Below are 23,388 nucleotides of genomic sequence, written 5' to 3' on the forward strand. Positions count from 1 at the left end.
AATAGCTGCAAGTTGGCAGGAAGAGCTCGAGAGACGAGGTACACGATGGCTATATGACCATCTCGAAGCCTTATTAACCCATCGACTCCCTGATATTCGTAGTAATGGTCCGGTGGGATAATATCATTAATGATCTGCTCGATCTCAGAGGTGGTCGTTGATTGGACTTGCGCATTGCAGCTTTACGCAAGGACTCCAGTGTTCCTCTGCAGCATCCGGAGGAGTCCAGATCCTGTTGGTATGTAATGCATAATAACATCACTTAGATGGAAACTGTGTGCATGGACACATAAACGGATTTGGATGCATTAAAAACACATAAAATAGTCGATGGCGCTCATTCAGGGATGATTGGTATATATATATATATATAATTAAATAACAAACTGTAATGCGTATTGAGATGCATATATTTATATTTATTTTAAAACATCATCATTCTGCATGGCATCTCTTTCTATGCATTTCTGCCTATAGAAATTAAAAAAAAAGCCTAAAGGTCAAATTATATGCATTGCTATGTGTTATCATCATGATGGGTTGGCCTTTTGTTTCTGTTTTGTTTTTATTACTTAAACATGCATAATTGTCTACGCTTCAGATACCTTCACACCACACACACACATTGGCACTATACCACCTTCTGGCATAACACCAGTGGGTGTATCTTATGCATCGGTACAAAGTGGCACACCTATAAACCAGCAGCCTGAAGTGTGTATTCTCAAAATCAAAACACGGATGCAGGACATAAGTGACACCGGACGAATGACAGCAATCAGTGGTGCGTGCCATCCCAGAGTGATTCTTTAATCAAACCAACTCGGCTTTGTTTATGTCATGAGGAGCTGGATCGTGACACAAGGATTTGTATTCTGTGCAGCAGAGAGATTTGCCCGGGCCAGATTAGACACCATTTTGCTAATTTGACAGGATTGAGACTGAGATGCATCTGACTGTCAGAATGAAACACAAGATGCAGCAGGGTTACTATAGTTTTGATCTTTTAATTCATGTATTTATGGATCAGTTGTATGTGATTGTTAGTTTTGTTTATGATGGTTAGATTTAGGTTTAAATTCACGTTCATGCAAATGTGTTTAGTTTCAGTTTTCCTGTTATGCCAGTGTTGATTTGTAGGGCAGTTCATGAAAAGGTTTTTGTTAATGAGAATAACATGGCTGAGGACACTTAGTGTGTTGAAGTGAGGATGCATTTATCCAGGTGTGTATATGTTAGATTAAATGTTTACTATGTACTATGATTAGGGTACAACTGGGCTTTTTCTGGTTACAAAATGTATCGAGAATCATTTTTATTATTTACAGTTAAAAAAGAAATATAAATTTTTTCTTTATCTCCTTTTCTCCCAGTTTGGAACGCCCAATTGCCACTACTTGGTAGGTCCTCATGGTGGCGCTGTTACTCGCCTCAATCCGGGTGGTGCAGGACAAGTCTCAGTTGCCACCACTTCTGACCGTGCGTTCGGGCCAGAGGTGGCGAGAGCGTCAAAATTCGCTCTGGCTGCCCTGACAACGACGCTATTGAAGATTCGTGGACGCTCTTGGCGTAGTTGAAATAGGCGGCAATGTTTGTTCGGAATGCTGGTTTTGTGAACTATTTTTAAAGGGGCCGCAAAACATCCAAAAACCCCCCGATTCTATACATTGTTGTGTTCTCTAGACTTCGCTAGAGCGGAGCACTTCAGTATTCCAATAGTTTGCCACCGAACCGCGTCAAAGCTCATTACCATAATATTGCCTGCATTATAACTTTCCTCTGACGCCCACAAAGCCCAAACCGTGCCGGCCAGGGATGCGCCGCGGAGAGACGCTGGCTGCCATAGATAATGAATGACTTCCGGTCGATTTGACTCTCTCGACGCCTCTGTTCTGAACGCACCATGAGACCGTCAATCTGCGCATCTGATCACGTGACTTGTTGTGCATGACACCGCGGAGACTCGCAGCATGTGGAGGCTCATGCTACTCTCCACGATCCACACACAACTCACCACACGCCCCATTGAGAGCGAGAACCCCGAGGAGGTTACCCCATGTGACTCTACCCTCCCTAGCAACCGGGCCAATTTGGTTGCTTAGGAGACCTGGCTGGAGTCTCTCAGCATGCCCTGGATTCAAACTCGCGACTCCAGGGGTGATAGTCGGCGTCAATACTCGCAATACTCTACTTTTTAAATGCTAGACTGCAAGATGCTTTTTTGAGTAACAAATTAAGATAATGCTTATCCGAGAAAAAGTGTTGCACCATTTCCTGTTAATTTCAATCACATTTGGCATTTTGTAACATCTCAAGTATTCTATAAACAAAATAATCTCTATTGAGTCAATGCGAGCCCACTTTGAACATTTTGCATAACAAATCTATTCACCCCACTTCAGAAAAACAATGTTTTATGGGGGGCTTTTTACCCCAAATACCGTTCACTTATTGGAGACATTACACGCAATGATCTCATGGATCGGGGGTGTTTTACAGTCTATAGTGACAAACGGGTGTTTTGGTAGTTTTTGTTGCTATTTAGTGTTTTGGGAGAAACACTGTTATACCCTAGAGGTGAGTTTCCTGGTTTGTATGAGATTTTAAGTGTCACTTATACACGTCAGTGCAGACTCGTCAAGTGTGTGTGTGTGTGTGTGTGTGTGTGTGAGAGACGGCTTTGGAGTGTTTTGCACAACCATTTTAATAATGACCTTTCTATTCTGTCCTGCTTCATTCGACAGCCAGATCATAGTAGTATGTCTCTTGTGATGCTCATTTAATACTAACTTCTTTGATCTCCCTTCAGTTAAATCAGCTCTCGTTTTCTCTTCATGTCTCTTTGCGCTAAGCTCTTTTCTCAATGGCTATTTTAGGCCTCACCGTGCGTCCCTCTTCAGAAGGGCTGTATACACTTAATTATCTGGCACTGAAGCTTGTAATCCTCTTACCCGATGGCAAGGGTCAGAGAGCAGGCGGTGCTAACCGTTTTGGTCCGGCAGATTGCCCCTGTCTTGAGGTTGGGCTTTCTTGGAACAAGAATTAAATACTCAAGTTCTGTAGTTTGTGTGTATGTATCAGGGAGCGAGCATTGACTGGGGTTTTGTCACACCTACATTTTTAAAACATTTTAATCAAAATGTTGCTGGACCCTCAGTGGTGGACGGTTGTTTTGCACTTCTAAAAAATTTTATCGCTCCTGTTTTTGTAGTTCTAAACAATGAAACTGAGATTTTACATATTATGGCAGAACATTACACGTTTATGTTATGCAGAACACTGACATGCTTCACTTTGGATTTCATTTATTTTGGATGATGCATTTGTACACATGGCCGTGTGAGAGTTTCGCCCTTCGGGTCAGCACAGCTATGTCACTAAATCTTCTGTTGATCTTGTAAATGTGTTGTATCCTAGTCTGATTATTAAACCACAGCAGCCTGTGATTTCATTTAAGGAATATCCAGTTCTCTTGTCCGCTTCAATGTGATGTGGAAATGCAATGACCCGCTAAAAACATCACATTATGACTTTTGGAATGAAACGCTCATTTAATGCGAAGCGTGCAGCACGTGCAGCTCCTTACGGTGTAACAATGGTTCAGTGGTTAGCACTGTCACCTCACAGCAAGGTCTGGCCAATAGCTGCACAGTGCGCTGAGAACCGCTCGCCTCACCACTCACCGCACTGTTCGCCTATTGGCCAGCCGCTCTCAGGACTCGATCAGAGTGACTCAATTGGTCACGTAAATAGCTGCAAGTTGGCAGGAAGAGCTCGAGAGACGAGATACACGAAGGTCTCTGCTCAACTAAGGCCATTCTGTGTGGAGTTTGCATGTTCTCCCCGTGTTAGCATGGGTTTCTTCCGGGTGCTCCGGTTTCCCCCACAAGTCCAAAAACATGCAGGTTAAGTGAATTGGAGACTCTAAATCTGCAAACTCGCGGTGGCGCTGTTACTCGCCTCAATCCGGGTGGGGCAGGACAAGTCTCAGTTGCCTCTGCTTCTAGGAACTGTGCGTTTGGGCCAGAGGTGGCGAGAGTATCAAAATTCGCTCTGGCTGCCCTGACAACGACGCTATTGAAGATTCATGGACGCTCTTGACGTAGTTGAAATGGGCGGCAATGTTCGTTCGGAATGCTGGTTTTGTGGTTTTTAACTATTTTTAAAGGGGCCGCAAAACATCCATAAAACCGCCACGGCAATAATTAGTTTCACCTCCATTTTGTCTGCGAAACGATTGTTTGGTGGGAACCGAAATTTACACTGTTGTGTTCTCTAGACTTCGCTAGAGCGGAGCACTTCAGTATTCCAATAGTTTGCTGCCGAACCGCGTCAAAGCTCATTACCATAATATTGCCAGCACTATAACTTTCCTCTGACGCCCACAAAGCCCAAACCGTGCCGGCCACGGACGCGCCGTGGAGAGACGCTGGCTGCCATAGAAAATGAATGACTTCTGGTCGATTTGACTCTCTTGACGCCTCTGTTCTGAACGCACCATGAGACCGTCAATCCATGCATCTTATCACGTGACTCGTTGTGCATGACACCGCGGAGACTCGTAGCATGTGGAGGCTCATGCTACTCTCCACGATCCACACACAACTCACCACACGCCCCATTGAGAGCGAGAACCCCTAATCGCAACCACGAGGAGGTTACCCCATGTGACTCTACCCTCCCTAGCAACCGGGCCAATTTGGTTGCTTAGGAGACCTGACTGGAATTGGAGACTCTAAATTGCCCCGTATGTGTGTGAATGAGAGTCCCCCAGGCATCAGGAAGGGCATTGTGCCAAATCAAAATATATATGTGGACTAGCACCAAGTGGACTTTGCACCTGCGTGAGACAAATGCTAGGAAAGAGAGTCATATTTTTTATTTTAAAAAAAGACTCCGCCTTCAGAGCAGGCAACAAGGCTGCCCTAAGAACAGCGAGTGCCAAACTGTCCCAGGTCATCAGAGAGGCAAAGTGCACACACGCTCAGAGAATCCACAGTCACTTCCAGGACAGCGGCGACATGCGGCGCATGTGGCAGTGCGTCCAGGCCATCACCAACTACAGGACAACATCAGTTGCCTGTGACATAGATGCATCCCTTCCAGATGCGCTGAACGACTTCTACACTAGGTTTGAAGCACAGAACGACGTGGTGGCGAGGAAGACCACCCCTCCTCCCAATGACCAGGTGCTGTGTCTTACCACGGCTGAACATGTCTTTTAAACATGGAATTCAGAAAAAAGAAAAATGTCATCAGGTCCTATTATTTAAGCCTTGCAAACTTAAACATTTGCATGTTCTTTGAAGTGATAAAAGTTGTTGATGTATTGAATATCTCATTTTACTAATTGAAACTTGTCGTCCAAGTGGTGATTTGGCTAAAAAATGGTTTTCTATGCGAGACAAATGTGTCTTCCTGAAGGTGGCGCCTCTCGGCCTGAATCCTGAAAGCTGAATTCTTCTTTAACTCGCAAAAAAACAAACTCGGTCTTATTATTAAAGCTGCGTATTGCCAGTTGTCTTCACGATAATAAATGCACAGTGTCACATATATTATGATTCAATAAGTCTCGAGCCATCATGTTATAATCTAGCTGCTTTAAGTGTGCACGACACTTCACGCGACTCACAGAAGAGGTGCTGACCGCACAGAGAAATGCCAGTTTCGGAGTTTGTAGTTATTTACATGATCCGCATCCATATTATTTGATCTTTAATAAGCTATAACACATTAAATATAACTGCATGTAAGATGTAATGTCGGGGTGTTTCCTTTAAAGAGGTCCGGCTCCATTTATTCCACAACGAGAATGCTTCTGTATTTACTTACTTTCTATTTTTGCATTATAATTCCCTCGTACTTTGCGATCTACATCATCTGAAGCTGTCTGGAAAGTTTCGAGTGCATCTGGACTGTGATCGGAGTAATTCTTCCTCTCCTCAGTCAGTCGTGAACTGCAGTGCTGCTCTCGCACATCATCACTAGAGTTTAATGTGATCTCATGTTACGTTAAATGACATCAAACGACTATAACGGCGACTAATCGTTTCAGCCCTATATAGCACTCTTCCCCTCTGCTTTTGACGGCGCTTACACTACAAACACACCGCCGCATGCAAAGCTTATGCTTTTAAGGGTCCCAGATAAATGACCGACGTCCTGTATTAAGAACCAAATGGGGCATTTGTATCAGAAACCCCTGTGTGTGTGTGTTTGATCCATTAAACACTCCGTTTCGGAACTTGAGCACACAGTCGCCGTAGTAACCGTGATTGTCTCTGTGTTGGGCAGGTGAATGAGCTTCAGGACTTGAGTGGGATGCGTGTCGTCTTTTTATCTGCAGGCTGTTTGACCGGTGCTCGACACATGGAGAATCTGAGCGGGATATCTCCCTCTCTACTCTGCTGAGCTGGGTCTGAGTAAGGTGAGCTGTACGAGTTTCACACAAACAACAGTGCATCCGGTAGCCGGCAAGCAAGTTGTTTTCTCTCTCTCTATCTGTGTGTCACCGCTGGCCCTTTCCCTCTTCCCACGCCTCTCGTCTTCTCTCGTCTCTCCCCCAGGTTCACAGGAGGCGGGGTGGACCACTGGCAGCATCTCCCCTCCAGAGACGGGGGGTTGTTAGTCAGACTGGTGGCGCCCCGGCCTGAATCGGGTGGGGGAGGAGTGTGACGAGGAGGAGGGCATGGCCGGGCTGTGATGAGCAGGGCTGGCTCTGAATCAGCTGATCAGCGGGATAGCGAGATAAGGGGCGGCCGGAGGCACCAGTTCAAGAGAGAGAGAGAGAGATGTGTGTGTGTGTGTGTGTGTGTGTGTTTATGTTTGTTAAAGTTCATCATTACAGTTATGTTTACTGTTCTGCCGGTTCCCACCTCCTCCTTGCCCATCCTCTACCTGTTACAGAGTGTCATTGTTACTTTTTAAAGAAAAGAAGTTATGTGTTCTGCCATTGACAGACCAGTACATAATCTTGGTGAAAGACTAACAATAATAATCTGCACAAATTACAATTTTTGCAGATTTTTCTTTCAATCTGTGTCTCTCAGGAGGACCATGCTCTGCTCAGAGCATGTGGTGGTGGAGGAATGGCTTTCAGAGTTCAAGGTGAGAGGTTTAACATCCATACAGAATTTAATATGGTGTTTTTTTTATAACTCTGTCAAATTAAGTCCTCCCTTCCCAAGTGGTCGGAGTGCAATGTCCCATAAACCATGTTTGGTTTTGTAATCTCAGAATTTAATGGAGTAATATTTTTCACTTCGTTGTATCATGTTGAGACTGCTCAATCATGCCAACTGCCATTTCTCCTTTTATAGACATTACCTGATGAGCAAATCCAAAGCTATGCTGCCAGTCTGCATCTTAAGAAAGCTCTGGTTCCTGCGCTGTATGCTGTTATACGGGAGCAGCCCAGCAGTGATGTAAGATGAGGGCAAATTTGTGTTTTAATCAGGAATTTTATGGATGATTTCCTGTCAAATGGTCTTTTGTTGGGTGAAGATGTTTGTCCAATAAAATGCTCTCTAGAATGAGACTGTCCCGTTCCTATAGCACTATATGCAACTGACCAGTAATAGCAAGTAGCAAATCATGGTTCATGACTGTGTGACGTAAATTGGGGTCATTGTCCATTTGGAAGACCCATTTGCGGCTGAGCTTTAACTTCCTGGCTGATGTCTTGAGATGTTGCTTCAATATATCCACATACTTTCCCTTTCTCATGTTGCCGTCTATTTTGTGAAGTGCATCAGTCCCTCCTAATAGGACTAATTTTGCTGTGGATCTAGATACTTTATGTCAAAAAAAGCTATTCACTTAAAGGGTTAATTCACCCAAAAATTAAAATTCTCTCATCATTTACTCACCCTCATGCCATCCCAGACGTGTATGATTTTCTTTCTTCTGCAGAACACAAATGAACATTTTTAAAAGAATATCTCAGCTCTGTAGGTCCAAACAATGCGAGTGAATGGTGACCAGAACCTTGTAGCTCCAAAGAGCGCAAAAAGGAAACATAAAATTAATCCATATGACACTTGTTTTAATCCATATCTTCAGACGTGATATAATAGGTTTGGTTAGAAACCTTGTTTCTCTAAATCTCCACTTTTACTTTTACATCTGAAAGTCACATCTGGTGCCTGTTTAGTTTCACTTTCATATCTGAAGTTAAAGTGTAGATTTAAATTTTACATTTATCCTTAAATAACACCTATCATATCGCTTCTGAAGGCACTGGTGTATTATGGATTACTTTTATGTGTTCAATGTGATTATTGGAGCTAAATATGTCTGGTCACCATTCACTTGCATTGTATGGACCATCAGAGCTGAGATATTCTACTAAAAATTGTCTTTCTTCAGCAGAACACAAATGCAGTTCATATACATCTGGGATGGCATGAAGGTGAGTAAATGATGAGAGAATGAGGGTGAGCACCATAATATGTTGTTATGCCCCAGTTTCAGCAAGAAGTACCTCAACAAAGGATATAAACCTGTGCTTGTCAAACCATTTCATGGGGTCTTTAGGAACGTAAATGGGTTAATTTTCAGTCTCTTTGGCTTTGGGTCACTATCTATTTTGTTCTCCTTCTCTCTCTAGCTACTAGCTCCAGTGTGTCACCAGTTGTTTGAGCTGTACCGGAGATCAGAGGAGGGATTACGTCGGTTTACCCTGCAGTTCCTGCCTGAACTCATTGGGGTGTATTTGCATCATTCAGCCTGTAGAGAGCGCCATCGCAATGGCTGCGTGGAAGCACTGCTGTTGGGCATCTATAACCTGGTGAGAGATTGGTGATTGAGTTTGCAGTGTCTAAAGCTGATTGAAATACAGTCACATGACACACCTCCTGTTTTCTGCGGGACAGGAAATTGTGGATGGCAAAGGAAATGGCAAGCTAATGTCATTCACTATACCGACACTCTCCAAGCCTTCAATATACCACGAGGTACCTTCACTGCAAAATACACACGCCTGTTAATCAGCCCTTTATTGCACATGATGTCTCAAACACACAAGGTGTCAGTGTCTGGACTTTCTGGGTCGTTGATAGGGGGATGATTACAGGCCCAAGTCAAAAGATCCCACCACCAAGTCTCTACGATGGAGCAGAACTCTATAGATTTGACAGGTCCTTTGGCTCTCTGCAAGTGATGCAGTGCGAGATGAGTTACATACTAGAGTTACATTGTTTTAGGGGTTTTCAAAAGCTCCCAACCCTCCATATGACCAATAGTAGTTCAGAAAGCACCTCTTAATTCTTTAATACTTCCATTCAGAGGCACTAAAACCATACACAGAATGCAACGCCATGTAAAGGAGGGCGCTGCTTACACTAAGGGGGCTCAATGGGGACAACACTCCTCCCCGGAGGGCGAAACGTGGGGTGCACCAATGTAGGTGTCGCATACATCCTCGAAAATGGGTAGTTGCGCCCCTGGTTCCATTTACATTTACATTTATGCATTTGGCAGACGCTTTTATCCAAAGCGACTTACAGTGCACTTATTACAGGGACAATCCCCTGGAGCAACCTGGAGTTAAGTGCCTTACTCAAGGACACAATGGTGGTGACTGTGGGGTTCAAACCAGTGTCCTTCTGATTACCAGATTACCAGTTATGTGCTTAGACCACTACACCACCACCACTCCATTTAATGGAAGTCTTGCACAAACATAACATTCATCACACTTGTATACAATTGTTGAATGTGGGACTTGCTGTAAATTAATTCCTAATTAAAGCCAAGTGCTCTGATGTTTATTTTTTTAATGCAGCCATCCAGTCTGGGTACCATGGCGTTAACCGAGGGAGCCCTGTACCAGCATGACCTCATCGGGGTGGTCTACAGCGGCCTGCTGTCCCAGAGAGAGATGTTCACCTCACAGAATAGGTGCTGTTATTTCTTACAGGGTTCCCACAGTTATGGGAAAACTGGAATAAACTAAAATTGTGATAAAAATGGCTTTTTATGAGTGGAGTCTCTATAATTGTTAGGGCATTAATAATAGTAGAGAGAATGATTTATTGCAGCTTTTATTTATTTCATCACATTCCCAGTGGGTCAGAAGTTTACATGCACTTTGTTAGTATTTGGTTGCATTTAAATTGTTTAACTTGGGTCAAATGTTTTGGGTATCCTTCCACAAGCTTCTCACAGGAAGCTGCTGGAATGTTGTCCCAGTCCTCCAGACCGAACTGGAGTCAGGTTTGGGATTAAGGTCAGGGCTTTGTGATGGCCACACCACAATACCTTGACTTTGTTGTCCTTAAGCCATTTTGCCACAACATTGGAGGATAGCTTGGGGTCATTGTCCATTTGGAAGACGCTGTTGTGACCGAGCTTTAACTTCCTGGCAGAGTCTTGAGATTTTGCTTCAATATATATCCACATCATTTTCCTTCCTCATGATGCCATCTGTTTTGTGAAGTGCACCAGTCCCTCCTGCAGCAAAACACCCCCACAACATGATGCTGCCACCCCCATGCTTCACGGTTGGGACGGTGTTCCTCCAAACATAACGATGGTCATTATGGCCAAAAAGGAACATTTTTGTTTCATCAGACCAGAGGACATTTCTCCAGAAAGTAAGATTTTGGTCCCCTTGTGCACTTGCAAACTGTAGTCTGGCTTTTATATGGTGGTTTTGGAGCAGTGGCTTCTTCCTTGCTGAGCAGCCTTTCAGGTTATGTCGATATAGGACTCGTTTTGCTGTGGATCTAGATACTCGTCTACCTGTTTCCTCCAGCATCTTCACAAGGTCCTTTGCTGTTGTTCTGGGATTGATTTGCACTTTTCACACCAAACTACGTTCATCTCTAGGAGACAGAATGTGTCTCCTTCCTGAGCGGTATGATGGCAGTGTGTTCACATGGTGTTTATACTTGTGTACTATTGTTTGTACAGATTAACGTGGTAACTTCAGGTGTTTGGAAATTGCTCCCAATGATTAACCAGACTTGTGGAGGTCCACAACTGTTTTCTCAGAGGTCTTAGCTGATTTCTTTTAATTTTCCCATGATGTCAAGCAAAGAGGCACTGAGTTTGAAGGTAGACCTTAAAAAAACATCCACAGGTACACCTCCAATTGACTCCAATTAGCCTATAAGAAGCTAATTGTCTAAAGGCTTTACATTTTACTGAATGTACATTTCTGACCCGCTGGAATTGTGATATAGTCAATTAAAAGTGACACAATCGGTCTGTAAACTATTGTTGGAACAATTAATCGTGTCATACACAAAGTAGATACAATAAAACTATAGTTTGCTAATATTAAATCTGTGGAGTGGTTAAAAAATGACTTTCAATGACTTCAACCTAAGTGCATGTAAACTTCTGACTTTAAAGTGTTTTTTCCTTTTGTTCTGATGCCAAGTACGATCAATGCCAATATCAGGAGACCACGTTTGGACATGACATGACTCTTTTTATTCACAATTGCTTGTGCATGCTGAGGAGTTGTTAACTAGGTTGCAATCGTTAAAATCGACAATTTTGTAGTCCGTCTCTCAGAGATTGTGCAGATGTATACTTTTTTTACACGATTATTAGCAAAAATTCATCAAAGACAGCAAGGCCATGACAAATGCATGGAGAGAGATTGGAGTTTTTATAAAAATAATTCAAATAAATTGTCGACAAAAGTGAAAGGGGCTCTGTGACAAGTTTAATAAAGCAAAGAAGAAGCAGTATGTTAAACACTGTTACATCACCCTCAACAAACTCATTTTAAAACAATGTTGCACGTAGTATAAACGCCGGCTTCGTTCGCCTAAGGTGCTGATAACATGATAAGGCAAAACTGTCCAAAATGCTTTGATACCAGCAGACGAATTTCTGAGACATTGGTATGATATTCATTAATGCTGCATGATTGTAATCGCAATATTGCCTTGCATGATTACGGAAACCTTAAAAGGCTGCATTTTACTGCTTCAGTCAGCACTGCGTGAGCAAGCGGCGCCCTCTAATGGTCTGGATGGTATTATCCATTATCCATTTTACCGATGTAATACAGAATTTAAAAGGGCTTTTTTTCCCTTTGGTTAAAATGTTGAATTTTTTCATGATGTGGTAGACATTTCTGTAGATTTGCCCAACATTTACATTGTGTGCATTTGTAATGTTTCATCATATACAGAACATACATGTAAAATGTGAGTTCTGTTGTTTTCAAATGCAAAAAACTAAATATATATATTTTGAAATATATTTTTGCACTTTTGTTTTTTGCATTTCAAAACAACATATTTTTGCATTACATTTTTGATATATATATATATATATATATATATATATATATATATATATATATATCAATTATCATGTCATCATTAGATTCTATTGTTATTGACGGTTTTATAATTATTATTATTATTCTCCTTGCTACCCAATATCTCAAAAAATCACTGGTCAAACATTTTCTAAACTGGCACATTGATACTACTGGCCAACAGGTACCAAGAATGGCCCAAATTCATCCATAGGGGGCACTACAAGCCACGCCCCAAAATGTTTATATTAGGGTTTACAATCATTTATTCTTGCAGCTTAATTCTGAAAAACTAGGTTTAATATTAGGTATATTTCTGGTGGTTTGGTTGATCGTGCTTTTGCCTACCGGACAGTTTTATTGCTTTGACTCCGCCATTACTTTCCACAGGTTTTTAAAGCCTCAGCATTTTTATTTCCTTAAACCGCTGTTGGAGTGTCAGGCCTGTGAGACCTAGGCAAATATAGTGAGATTTGATATTAGCTGCTCCACCAGCTAGATGCAGTACGACTGTCTGATTTGTTGAAGTAAAATCATGCGTCAGGGGGCTTCGATAACAGTGTGTGCATATTCCTGCAGATTTCAGGTGCTATCTTTTCTATTGCTCTGCTACAACTCAGCCGTGGTCTACATGCCTGCGTCCTCCCACCAGTCCACTTGCAGAATGAGCATACGGTAAGAGAGAAGATGTGGACGTTGTCTTTACTGCTAAAGGCCTGTCTTTGTGTTCTCTCTCTCTCTCTCTCTCTCTCTCAACCATCTTGCTTGCCGTGAGTTTTTACTTGAGTAAGCAGAGAGAGAGAGAGAGAGAGAAAGAGCAAAGGTCTTCAGTGGATGGTCACAGCATTAGCATACAGACATTCAAATTAACAGGTTTTTAATGACTCTCAAACTCTTTCGTTTCTCAGGCTATGTGTGAGCGGTTACCCACGGCAGCTGCAGAAGTCGTGGAAGGAGCCGCGTAACCGCGTGCGTCTGGAGCCGGAGTTCATGGTGCAGATGCTGACTGCTGTTTATCATGCCATGTAAGTTCAGAGCAAGAGCTCAAGTCTGTTTTTCGGTCTTGTTGACATCCCACTAGCTCTCTCTAAATGCCAGGCCCAGATGGAGTCTGCTGACATTTGTGGGAAAATCTGCAGAATTCTGCAAAAGAGATTTAATGATGATAATGTTATAATAAAAACAAAATGTTAAACGGAGCTTATTGGCAGCTCACAGCATCATGAAATTAGCCAAAATATTTAATAACCAGTGATTGTTTAGTATAGTGGTGGAGTATTCAGCAGCGAGATCCTTTCACTGCGTATTGAGAGTAAAAGTCGAGATCCACGCGACCCATTTTTAATTAAATAATGTCTCTCTTAATATCCTTCCTGTTATATACAATCAGTTGTTTATAAAAACTTTTTTTTAATTGTTATCATGCATGGCACGGATGAGATGAAGCTATTCAAGTCTCTCTTGTTAACATCTACTCATGCTCTCTACACAACTGCCGGTTTTCTTAAAGAGACAGTACCAGTTTTAGTGCATGTTCAACAAACCAATGTAAAAACTTGTAAATGGTACAAATTATGTAATTAAACAATAAACATGTAACACAAAAAGAATATATGAATTATAATGTCTTATTTATTGATTATAAACATGGATAAAAGCCAAAATGATGAAAAACGAATAAAATACAATTAGTAACATTTATATTTTCGTAATGTACCTAGTTAGAAGGCCCCCTGTATATTTAACAGAATTAGCTGGGAGAGAATTTCTTTCATATGTCAGCAAAAGGGACGTAATGACTGAAATACACCCATATGAATCGATAATGAGTCGAGAGCTTGAGAAACAGAATCGTAGCGGGAAGTCTGTATCAATAACCAGCCATTTTTAATAGTCATCAAATATGAGGGCCTGGGTAGCTCAGCGAGTATTGACGTTGACTATCATCCATGGAGTCACCCTGAGTGACGCCAGCTAGGTCTCCTAAGCAACCAAATTGGCCCGGTTGCTAGGGAGGGTAGAGTCACATGGGGTAACCTCCTTGTGGTCGGCCTAATGTGGTTCTCGCTCTCAGTGGGGCGTGTGGCGAGTTGTGCGTGGATGCCGCGGAGAATAGCGTGAAGCCTCCACATGTGCTACGTCTCCGCGGTAACGCGCTCAACAAGCCACGTGATAAGATGCACGGATTGACGGTCTCGGACGCGGAGGCAACTGAGATTCGTCCTCCGCCACCCGGATTGAGGCGAGTCACTACAACACCACGAGGACTTAGAGCACGTTGTGAATTGGCCGTTCCAAATTGGGGAGATAATCAAAAATAAATAAACAAATAAAAAATAGTCATCAAATATTTTGTTTAAATTGGTCTGAAACCGCCAAAACCTTAAGTATTATACTTCTGCAATTAATTCAGCCTGAGCCGCTTAATACGCAGACTCCATTCAAACATGGTGTATATTTTCAGCCTTACATGTGCCATCTGTTTTTGTGAACTTTATACAATTTTATTCTATTTGTAGAATTTGACATTTTAAGGCCTTGTCCACATTAAACCATTAAAGCTGGAAAAAGAAACCAAACAATCTCTGTTTTCAGTTTCCAAACCTCATTCTTTTCCAAAATAATGTTTATTGTGGGGAGCATTCTCTAAAGTCTCCATTGAGTAAATGTAGCGAAATAAATGCATTTTTAAATGTGTTAGTGTGGATGTGGCCTAAATGTAACCGACAGTTATCATAATGGTTGCATCCTGTATACTGTGTGGTCTTTCTTGCATCTATTTGCATACTAAATTGTTATTTTTTCTTTTTTGCATCAATTAAATCTCTCTTTAGCCAGCATTGTTAAGGTGGCCAAACCAGAGGTTCAGGGTGCTTTCACACTAGCACTTCTGGTGCGCACCTGGGCTCGAATGACGTCAAAGTTCGGCCCGTCCGGATGATGTGAACGCTGTTTTCCCAAACTCTGGTGTGCGCACCTAGAACCACAAATGATTCCGTTTGAAGGTGGCGTGGAGTACAGTTCATGTGAACTCCAGTAAGGTTCACTACTGAGATCATATTAATAATTCCTAACATTTATATAGCGCTTTTCTAGTCCCTCAAAGCGCTTTACATAGTATAGGGGGAATCTCCTCGACCACCACCAGTGTACAGCATCCTCCTGGATGATGCAACAGAAGCCCACCACACACCAGCTATTGGTGGAGAGGAGAGAGTAGAGTGATAGAGCCAATGACATTGATGGGGATTATTAGGAGGCCATGATTGAGAAGGGCCAATGGGAGGAATTTGGCCAGGACACCAGGGTTACCCCTACTCTTGACGAAAAGTGCCCTGGGATTTTTAATGACCACGGAGAGTCAGGATTTAACGTTTTATCCGAAAGACGGAAGATGAATGCAATCGTGCTTTGCATGTTCACGATCGCAATTATTTTGGTATAATAAATTTCTCATACCCGCTTGTCTCCAAATAAATCCCCTTCAGAGAGCAGCTCACATTCTTCACATCTCTTGGTGGAGTGGTGGTGGTGTAGTGGTCTAAGCACATAACTGGTAATATGGTAATCAGAAGGTTGCTGGTTCAAGCCCCACAGCGCCACCACCATTGTGTCCTTGAGTAAGACACTTAACTCCAGGTTGCTCCGGGGGGATTGTCCCTGTAATAAGGACTCTGTAAGTCACTTTGGATAAAAGCGTCTGCCAAATGCATAAATGTAAATGTAAATCTCTTGCAATGCATCTGCGGGCTCGCTGCAGACAAACGCTAATAATAATATTCATCGCACCATTTCACAATCAATACATCCATGGCAGACAATCACGAGTGCCGTTCTGTGCATGTGAACTTTTGTTGGTAAAACCAAAACGATGAATACTTATACTCATGTTGAGGATGTAATCGGACCATGTTTTGACCCAAATAATCAGATCTGAACAGAGACCAGCAGAGGTAGCAGGAGGGCGAAGGAAACAAACTCTGATTCGGTCCAATTGATCGAATAAAGTGTGAAAGCACCCATAAACTCAAACTTAACCTTTAACACTGTTCTTTTGCTGCCTTGCAAGCACTGGTAAATCTAGTTTGCCATTTTCTCATTCTGAGAGCTTTTTGATTATTTGTTAAAAATATATGAATCAACACGGTACCTCCTTTTGTTCTGTAAACAATTAACTGTTTAATTGATCTGCTAATGATCTCACCTGCTTGATAATACTCTCTCCCATTAACTCAGTTATAATGGGCAGTGGGATCTGGGGAGGGAAGCGTTGGACGATATCCTCTACCGAGCACAGCTAGACCTGCATGCCCAGCCATTACTGGTAAACATTGGCAGCTGTCTACACCTAAATGGATTATGCAAAATACATTGGTTACAGTAAACTTGGGACAAATTAATTGGAATGAACTGGTGAAGTGGGAGTTTTGGGGTTCCCCATGGTGGTAACTCTTTGTTATAACTACATTACAAATGAGTTGTAATGCATTAGTTTATAGTTAATTCATAATTTATAAATGATTGTTCCTACATTGATTGGCTAAATACAAATTGTATGTACCTCTTATATATTTACTGTTTATAAAGTTGTTTGTTAAGTTTATATAATATAAGCATCCTTATTAAACTACTTATTAAGGCAACCTGGTCTCATAGAATGAACGTTACTCTACATACATTATTGCAAACTGAAAATCCCATTACTGACCGGGACAATGTGGCCAGTGCCCAGGGGCCCTTGACTACCAGGGGGCTGCTCCAAAACCGCTATAAAAAAAAAGCCAGACTACAGTTTGCAAGTGCACATGGGGTGAAAGGTCTTACTATTGGAGAAATGTCCTCTGGTCTGATGAAACAAAAATGGAACTGTTTGGTCATAATGACCGTTGTTATGTTTGGAGGAAAAAGGGTGAGGCTTGCAAGCCGAAGATCACCATCCCAACTGTGAAGAATGGGTGTGGCAGCATCATGTTGCGGGGGGTGATCTTCGGCTTGCATGTGGCTATATTGGAGCAACATCTCAAGGCATCAGCCAGGAATTTAAAGCTGGGTTGCAAATGGGTCTGACCCCAAGCATACTTCCAAAGTTGTGGCAGAATGGCTTAAGGACAACAAAGTCAAGGTATTGGAGTGGGCATCAAAAAGCCCTGACCTCAATCCCAAACCTGACTCAGTTACACCAGATCAGTCTGGAGGATTGGGACAACATTCCAGTAACTTATTATGAGAAGCTTGTAAAAGGATACCCAAAATGTTTGACCCAAGTTAAACAATATAAAAGCAATGCAACCAAATACTAACAAAGTGTGTGTAAACGTCTGACCCACTGGGAATGTGATGAAAGAAATAAAAGCTGAAATATTATTCTGACATTTCACATTCTTAAAATAAAGTAGTGATCCCAACTGACCTAAGACAGGGAATGTTTTCTACGATTAAATGTCAGGAATTGTGAAAAACTGAGTTTAAATGTATTTGGCTAAAGTGTATGTACACTTCTGACTGCTATGTGTGTGTATATAGGCTATTAATGTAATGTAGGAACATCCATCCATATTCAACCGCTTATCCGAAGTCGGGTCGCAGGGGCAGCTGCTCCAGCAGGGGGCCCCAAACTTCCCTATCCCGAGCCACATTAACCAGCTCTGACTGGGGGACCCCGAGGCGTTCCCAGGCCAGTGTGGAGATGTAATCTCTCCACCTAATCCTGGGTCTTCCCCGAGGCCTCCTCCCAGCTGGACGTACCTTAAACACCTCCCTAGGGAGGCGCCCAGGGGGCATCCTTACCAGATGCCCAAACCACCTCAACTGGCTCCTTTCGACGCAAAGCAGCAGTGGCTGTACTCCGAGCTCCTCACGGATGACTGAGCTCCTCACCCTATCTCTAAGGGAGAAGCCCGCCACCCTTCTGAGGAAGCCCATTTCGGCCACTTGTACTTGCGACCTAGTTCTTTCGGTCATGACCCAGCCTTCATGACCATAGGTGAGGGTAGGAACAAAAATTGACCGGTAGATCGAGAGGAACAATGTAGGAACAATGATTTATAAATACTGAATTAACTATGAACTAATGCTTTACAAATACTTTACACAGTGCAGTTATTATAAAGTGTTACCCCATGCATGTAGGCTTTTGAATAATAAAGTTTCAGTTATAATGTTAAAGGGATATTGTAATGCATTTCACCTGTTATATTTATCTCTAATTCTCAGGTGGCAAATGCAATTAGTCGTTCACTTCCGTCCCGGCCTCCGGAGGGCTCGAGGAACCTTCTTGAAGTTGAAGTAACACCTGCTGGTAGATGTATTTCACAGGCAGCTGTCACTGCCGCCTCCATTCGCCGCCTTCGCTGGAAACGAGAGGGTATGCACGCTCAATATGCCAACCCACAAGCTGGCATACAAACACCTGTAATTGACTCCTTTCATTTGCCTTTTTCATTCGGTTGTTTGTTGTGTTATTCTTTCCCTTATATAGAGGAATGCTAACATTAAGTCCCCATTGTCGTAGCCCCGTTTCTCTTTGAAATGATCCCTATGTGAGCAACATATTGAGCTTACTCACTGTCTTCACAACAGATTGTTTTGATTTCACATCCACGGCCGAATTCTACTCCTCCATCCCCAGCCAATACACTCCCCCGGAGAAACCAGCCAGTCCTTTGCCATGTGGGCGGATCAAGTGCTCCATTCACCTAACTTCGCAAGGGGGTTAGAAAGATCTTACCCGTTAGAGAATCCAGACATCAAGCCCAGCCCAGTAGGACGTGTTTATTTGTCTAAATATTAGACAGAACTCACCTCAGTACCAGGAATACCCCCTTCGTGCATGTGACCAGTGTTTGTTCCCTGGTTGAGCTACGCAGACTTTTAACGTTTATCTATTGGTGTTAGAACAAGCGTTGTATTGTGATAATTGATGCCTACATTTTGTAGTGCTTGCAAGAGCGTTAGTAAGTTCATCTTAACACTACATCAAATTTTCCACGAAGATGAAGACTTTGACTTCTTTCAAAAGACACAAACACACACAGGTGTCGGGCAGCTGCCCGTAAATCTTTCTCTCTGTCACACTGCTGTCTCCAGTCGGCCTTTATCCCTCTCGGAGGCTTGATTAGCCTGATTAGGGGCCGGGTGTGTAGAATCAGGACCTGGCCACACCCTCCGTTCTGCCACATTCCTCCCCCGTTCTCTCAGGCCGGGGAGCCCCTGGCATGAAGTCCCCTCACCCTCATTTGCCCCATCTGCCGGCAGGTTATCCCCATCTAGCTGTAACGGCGGTCGTGCCAAATTAACTAAATGTTTAAAAAGAGAAGAAAAGGCCAACACAGAGCGGCAGTGGGAGAGAGAGGAAAAAAAAAACACTTACTCGCCTGTTCTCTGATACGCCGTAGCTTGGTCCCCGGCCACTCCTCCGCCCTCTAATGGGCGACAGCCGCACCTCCCTGGGCGGATCGGTGGCAGTCCTCCGGCCCCTGGCGGACGGAACGCTCCACTGTGTTTTTGGTGGACGGTAGGGGTCACCCCCGGCCCTGGCAGCAGTAACTGCTCCAAGCGGTTGGTTGGGAGCCCCTCCTCCCCTCGTGGTTGGCGGCCATTCCTCCGCTTCAAGACGGCTGGGCTCCTCCATCCTCCGGCAGTTGGCCGCGGCTGCTCCTTTGGGGTGGATGGTAGCGGCGAGAACTCCACTACAGCGCATCCCTCCTCCTTCCCGGATTTCGGCACCAGTGTAAAGGGATTAATGGAAGGAGGAGAGAAGAGAACCGACTTGACAATATAAATAATAGTTTAATGAAGAACTAAACCAAAAGACAAACACACACAGGTGTCGGACAGCTGCTCGTAAATCTCTCTCTATTTTTTGAGCTGTATAGTTTTTAAAATCTTCATTGTTTTAGGGTTTATGGCACTATATCACCAAAATAGTCAGACTCCAGAAATTAAGGGAGGCTCGGGGCAAAAATGCCACCAAAAGTTACAAAAATGCCCCTGAAATTCAAAATATTATGGCCAAAAATGCCCTCGTAATATATAGTTTCATTTACAACATCTGATATAGTTCTTAATATTCTATTCTAATGCTATTCATACACACAATCACATCAAATATGATTTGAAGTTCATTACATTTTATGGAAAAGATCATTTCTGACACTGGTTGCCAGGACAACGAAGTTGTAGCGATTGACTTCCATTGTAAGTGTCTCACTGTTACCCAGATTTGTGCTTTTTTTTTTTAAGAAAAGGAGGGACGAGTCAAACTTTATTTTCGTGGTAATGGTGCACTATTATGCCACAAATGCTGCCAATTAAGCTTAACTTAAACCCAGAATATTTCACTAAACCCTGCTTTGTTTTCTTGGCCTCGGTTTCCCTTTCTGCCACTCTTCGTGTTATAGATGCAGATGGCGTGAGCTGTGGAGAGGACTCTTTTGACCCAGATGAAGGCTTCTCCTCTGAGGCTTCCAGCAGCAGTCAGCCCAGCAGTGTGAAACGTGACTGGATCGCAACAGGAGTTCGACCTTCCCGGGATCCAGGAGCCAGGCAGAGCAAGAGCACGCCGGACGAAACTAGAGCCGCCCTCCGAAGCCTCCACCAACGCCACCAATCCCCTCGCCCTGCCGTCAGCCTCCGCACTGCAGAGAGCAGTCGTAGCCCGAGTCCCAGTGCCCCGAGGCGCTTTCTGGACCCCCATTACATCCCTCCTTTCGCTTGTCCACCACCCAAAACTGGCAGCACGTCTTCTACCAAGTCCTTGGACTGTACAGGCCTGAGCGGCTCATTGGGGCCCACAGATGGCCTGTCGCTGGGTAGTCTCAGTGCAGATAGAGCGCACTATCTGTCAGCAGTCAGCTTGCAAGGAGAGTGTCTTGGGGGTGCCGCAAGGAGCCAGGGTCTCCTCTCCCCTGGACGTCCATTCTCCTCTGGAAGCCCTTTGTCTAAACAGTCTCGATCATCCAGTTTTAATATGCAGATTATATCACAGGTGTAGGATGATGTTGCAAGGCTTGTCTGTGTGTGCGCATGAGTGTGGGAGAGAGAGAAGCTGCAGAAATGTTTAACATGCACACGTAATGCATATAAGCATGTTGTCTGTGTGAATGAGAGGTTGCAGACATGCGTGTACTTTGCTCGTGTGAATCTGGGTGCACACATGTGCTCACACTTTTACCTCTGCAATAGGCACTTGGTTGTGTGGCGAGGAGGAAATGGGTGTTTTGCACAATGCTTCCCCTAGTGGACATGCTCAGAAGTGCACATAAACAGAGACTGTTTGAAATGTGCCAAACAAACATACAATAACAACATGGTGTTATTTTAAGAAGAACAATAAACGTGTTACTGTATCACAGCAATGAACTTCAGAACCGATGCATGATCCAAAGAGCCCAGCTGCAGGACGTCCTGAAGAAATCTTCCATTTCACTGCTCTCCACCCCACCATAACTTGTGTGGACCGCCTCAATGTGAAATAAAAACATGGTATATGTTGTATTTTGGAACAAGTTTATATTTTAAATTGTGTATATGATTATTGTATAATAGAAGGAGTGTATGCTAACAGAATATTGTATATTGCTTGTACAGAAATGGGAATCTATCCGCTGAATGGTGAATAAATGTGCTGTTCATGCAAATGCATTTGACATGGCCTTGATATATTGGCAATAAATAAGGATCAGTTAAACAGATTGCATGTTACATTTGTTATAGTTGTCATACGGCAGAGACCAGCCATGCATTACAATGTTATTCAATAAGAAATGTTGAATTCTTCTTCTTCTGCATAACACAAAGATTTGTAGATTAATATTTCAGCTCTGTAGGTCCTCACAATGCTAGTGAATGGGTAACAACATTTTAAAGCGAAAACAGGACCTACAGGCTGCATAAAAGTAATCCACACGACTCCAGTGGTTTAATCCATGTCTTCAGAAGCGATTTGATACTTGTGGGTGAGAAACGGATCACTATTTAAGTCCTTTTTTCACTATAAATTCTCCTCTCTGCCCAGTAGGTGGCAGTGTGCACAAAGAATACAAAAAGAACAGTGAAAATGGAGATTTACAGTAAAAAAGGATGTAAATATTGATCTGTTTCTCACCCACACCTATCATATCTCTTCTGAAGACCTGGATTAAACCACTGGAGTCGTCTGGATACATTTTATGCTGCCTTCAAGTGCGTTTTGGAGCTTCAAAGTTTTGGTCACTATATGCATCGCATGGACCTACATAAAAAGCTTCATTTGTGTTCAGCACAAGAAAGTCATACACATCTGGGATGGCATGAGTGTGAGCAAACGATTTGAGTATTTAACATTATTGGGTGAACTATCGTTTTAAGAAGTGGGGCATATTGTTGTTAATGTTTTTATGATTATTGATTATTTATATGCTAATATAACAAGGTTACTTGTTACTATAGTGTCACAAAATGACTGAAACAGCAATTGCGAGTGGGGTGGCCAGGCTTCGGTCCATGTTGGCCACGGCCACCCCTGGTGACCCCCTAGCTCCAACACTGAGCTTTTGCACAATGCACACCTTATGCTGATGGTATACTTTAATTTACTTTAACATTAGTCATTAGTTAAAGTCAGAAATATTGATGAAACTAAAATTAAGTTATTGTGCACTTGAGGTCTACAACCCGGGCCCGAAGTGACCCGAGAACACAACGAGTTTCGAGCCAGGTTCAGGTCCGTTTTTCAGGTAGGACTTGGGTTCAGGTTAGGTTCAGGCTCACCGAACTTGTTTCACGCCCGCACTCTCACGGACATGTGAACGGACGAGTTAGGGGCCGTTCACACGAATGTGTTTTTGCATGTGGCTGCTCTGTTTTCCCATTGTTTTCCTATGTAAACACATGCTGGACGAACAAAGAACAAATTAGATGGTAAGCAATTTTGGATTCTGGTCGGGTTTGGGCAGGGGCAAAAATTTCATCAAAATGTTGGGGGGGACAATAAACATAACAATTCTCAAGAGCAATTTTTGAAGGGGACACCAATAATACAGGCAAAATTGTACTTGCAAGGATACGTGTACACCGAGGAAAGCCTTACTACTGTTATTAGTGTAGCATGGAGACCGTTCCATTAT

The 23,388-nt window shown here is 43.1% G+C and overlaps 1 protein-coding gene across 4 annotated transcripts; it reads left to right on the forward strand.

Annotated features, from left to right (window-relative positions):
* Window positions 1-10: 10 nt before the first annotated feature.
* LOC127632332 (protein FAM126B-like) lies at window positions 11-21,957 on the forward strand. 4 transcript variants are annotated; one of them, XM_052110864.1, is made up of 13 exons: window positions 11-238; window positions 6,295-6,427; window positions 7,023-7,107; window positions 7,320-7,424; window positions 8,609-8,788; window positions 8,874-8,954; window positions 9,785-9,900; window positions 12,863-12,958; window positions 13,192-13,308; window positions 16,520-16,607; window positions 18,497-18,647; window positions 18,863-18,994; window positions 20,683-21,957. In XM_052110864.1, exons 3-13 carry the CDS (start codon window positions 7,057-7,059, stop codon window positions 21,273-21,275), a joined length of 1,710 nt encoding a protein of 569 aa, XP_051966824.1. In that variant the 5' UTR covers window positions 11-238; window positions 6,295-6,427; window positions 7,023-7,056; the 3' UTR covers window positions 21,276-21,957. The 4 variants fall into 4 exon arrangements, with proteins under 4 accessions (XP_051966824.1, XP_051966823.1, XP_051966822.1 ...); XM_052110863.1 differs by lacking the exons at window positions 11-238; window positions 6,295-6,427 and adding an exon at window positions 6,692-6,793 and having other exon boundaries at window positions 7,050-7,107; XM_052110862.1 differs by lacking the exons at window positions 11-238; window positions 6,295-6,427 and having other exon boundaries at window positions 6,692-7,107.
* The last annotated feature ends 1,431 nt before the right edge of the window (window positions 21,958-23,388 follow it).

The sequence above is a fragment of the Xyrauchen texanus genome, chromosome 39 (assembly GCF_025860055.1).
Source record: "Xyrauchen texanus isolate HMW12.3.18 chromosome 39, RBS_HiC_50CHRs, whole genome shotgun sequence".
NCBI lineage: Eukaryota > Metazoa > Chordata > Actinopteri > Cypriniformes > Catostomidae > Xyrauchen > Xyrauchen texanus.

Excerpts from the sequence above, each read along its gene's own strand:
- LOC127632332 (XM_052110862.1), top strand. The coding sequence starts at position 6,940 with ATGTGTTCTGCCATTGACAGACCAGTACATAATCTTGGTGAAAGACTA. Across the intron at positions 16,608-18,496 it reads TGCATGCCCAGCCATTACTG|GTGGCAAATGCAATTAGTCG; the intron begins GTAAACATTGGC and ends TCTAATTCTCAG. Across the intron at positions 18,995-20,682 it reads TCACCTAACTTCGCAAGGGG|ATGCAGATGGCGTGAGCTGT; the intron begins GTTAGAAAGATC and ends TTCGTGTTATAG.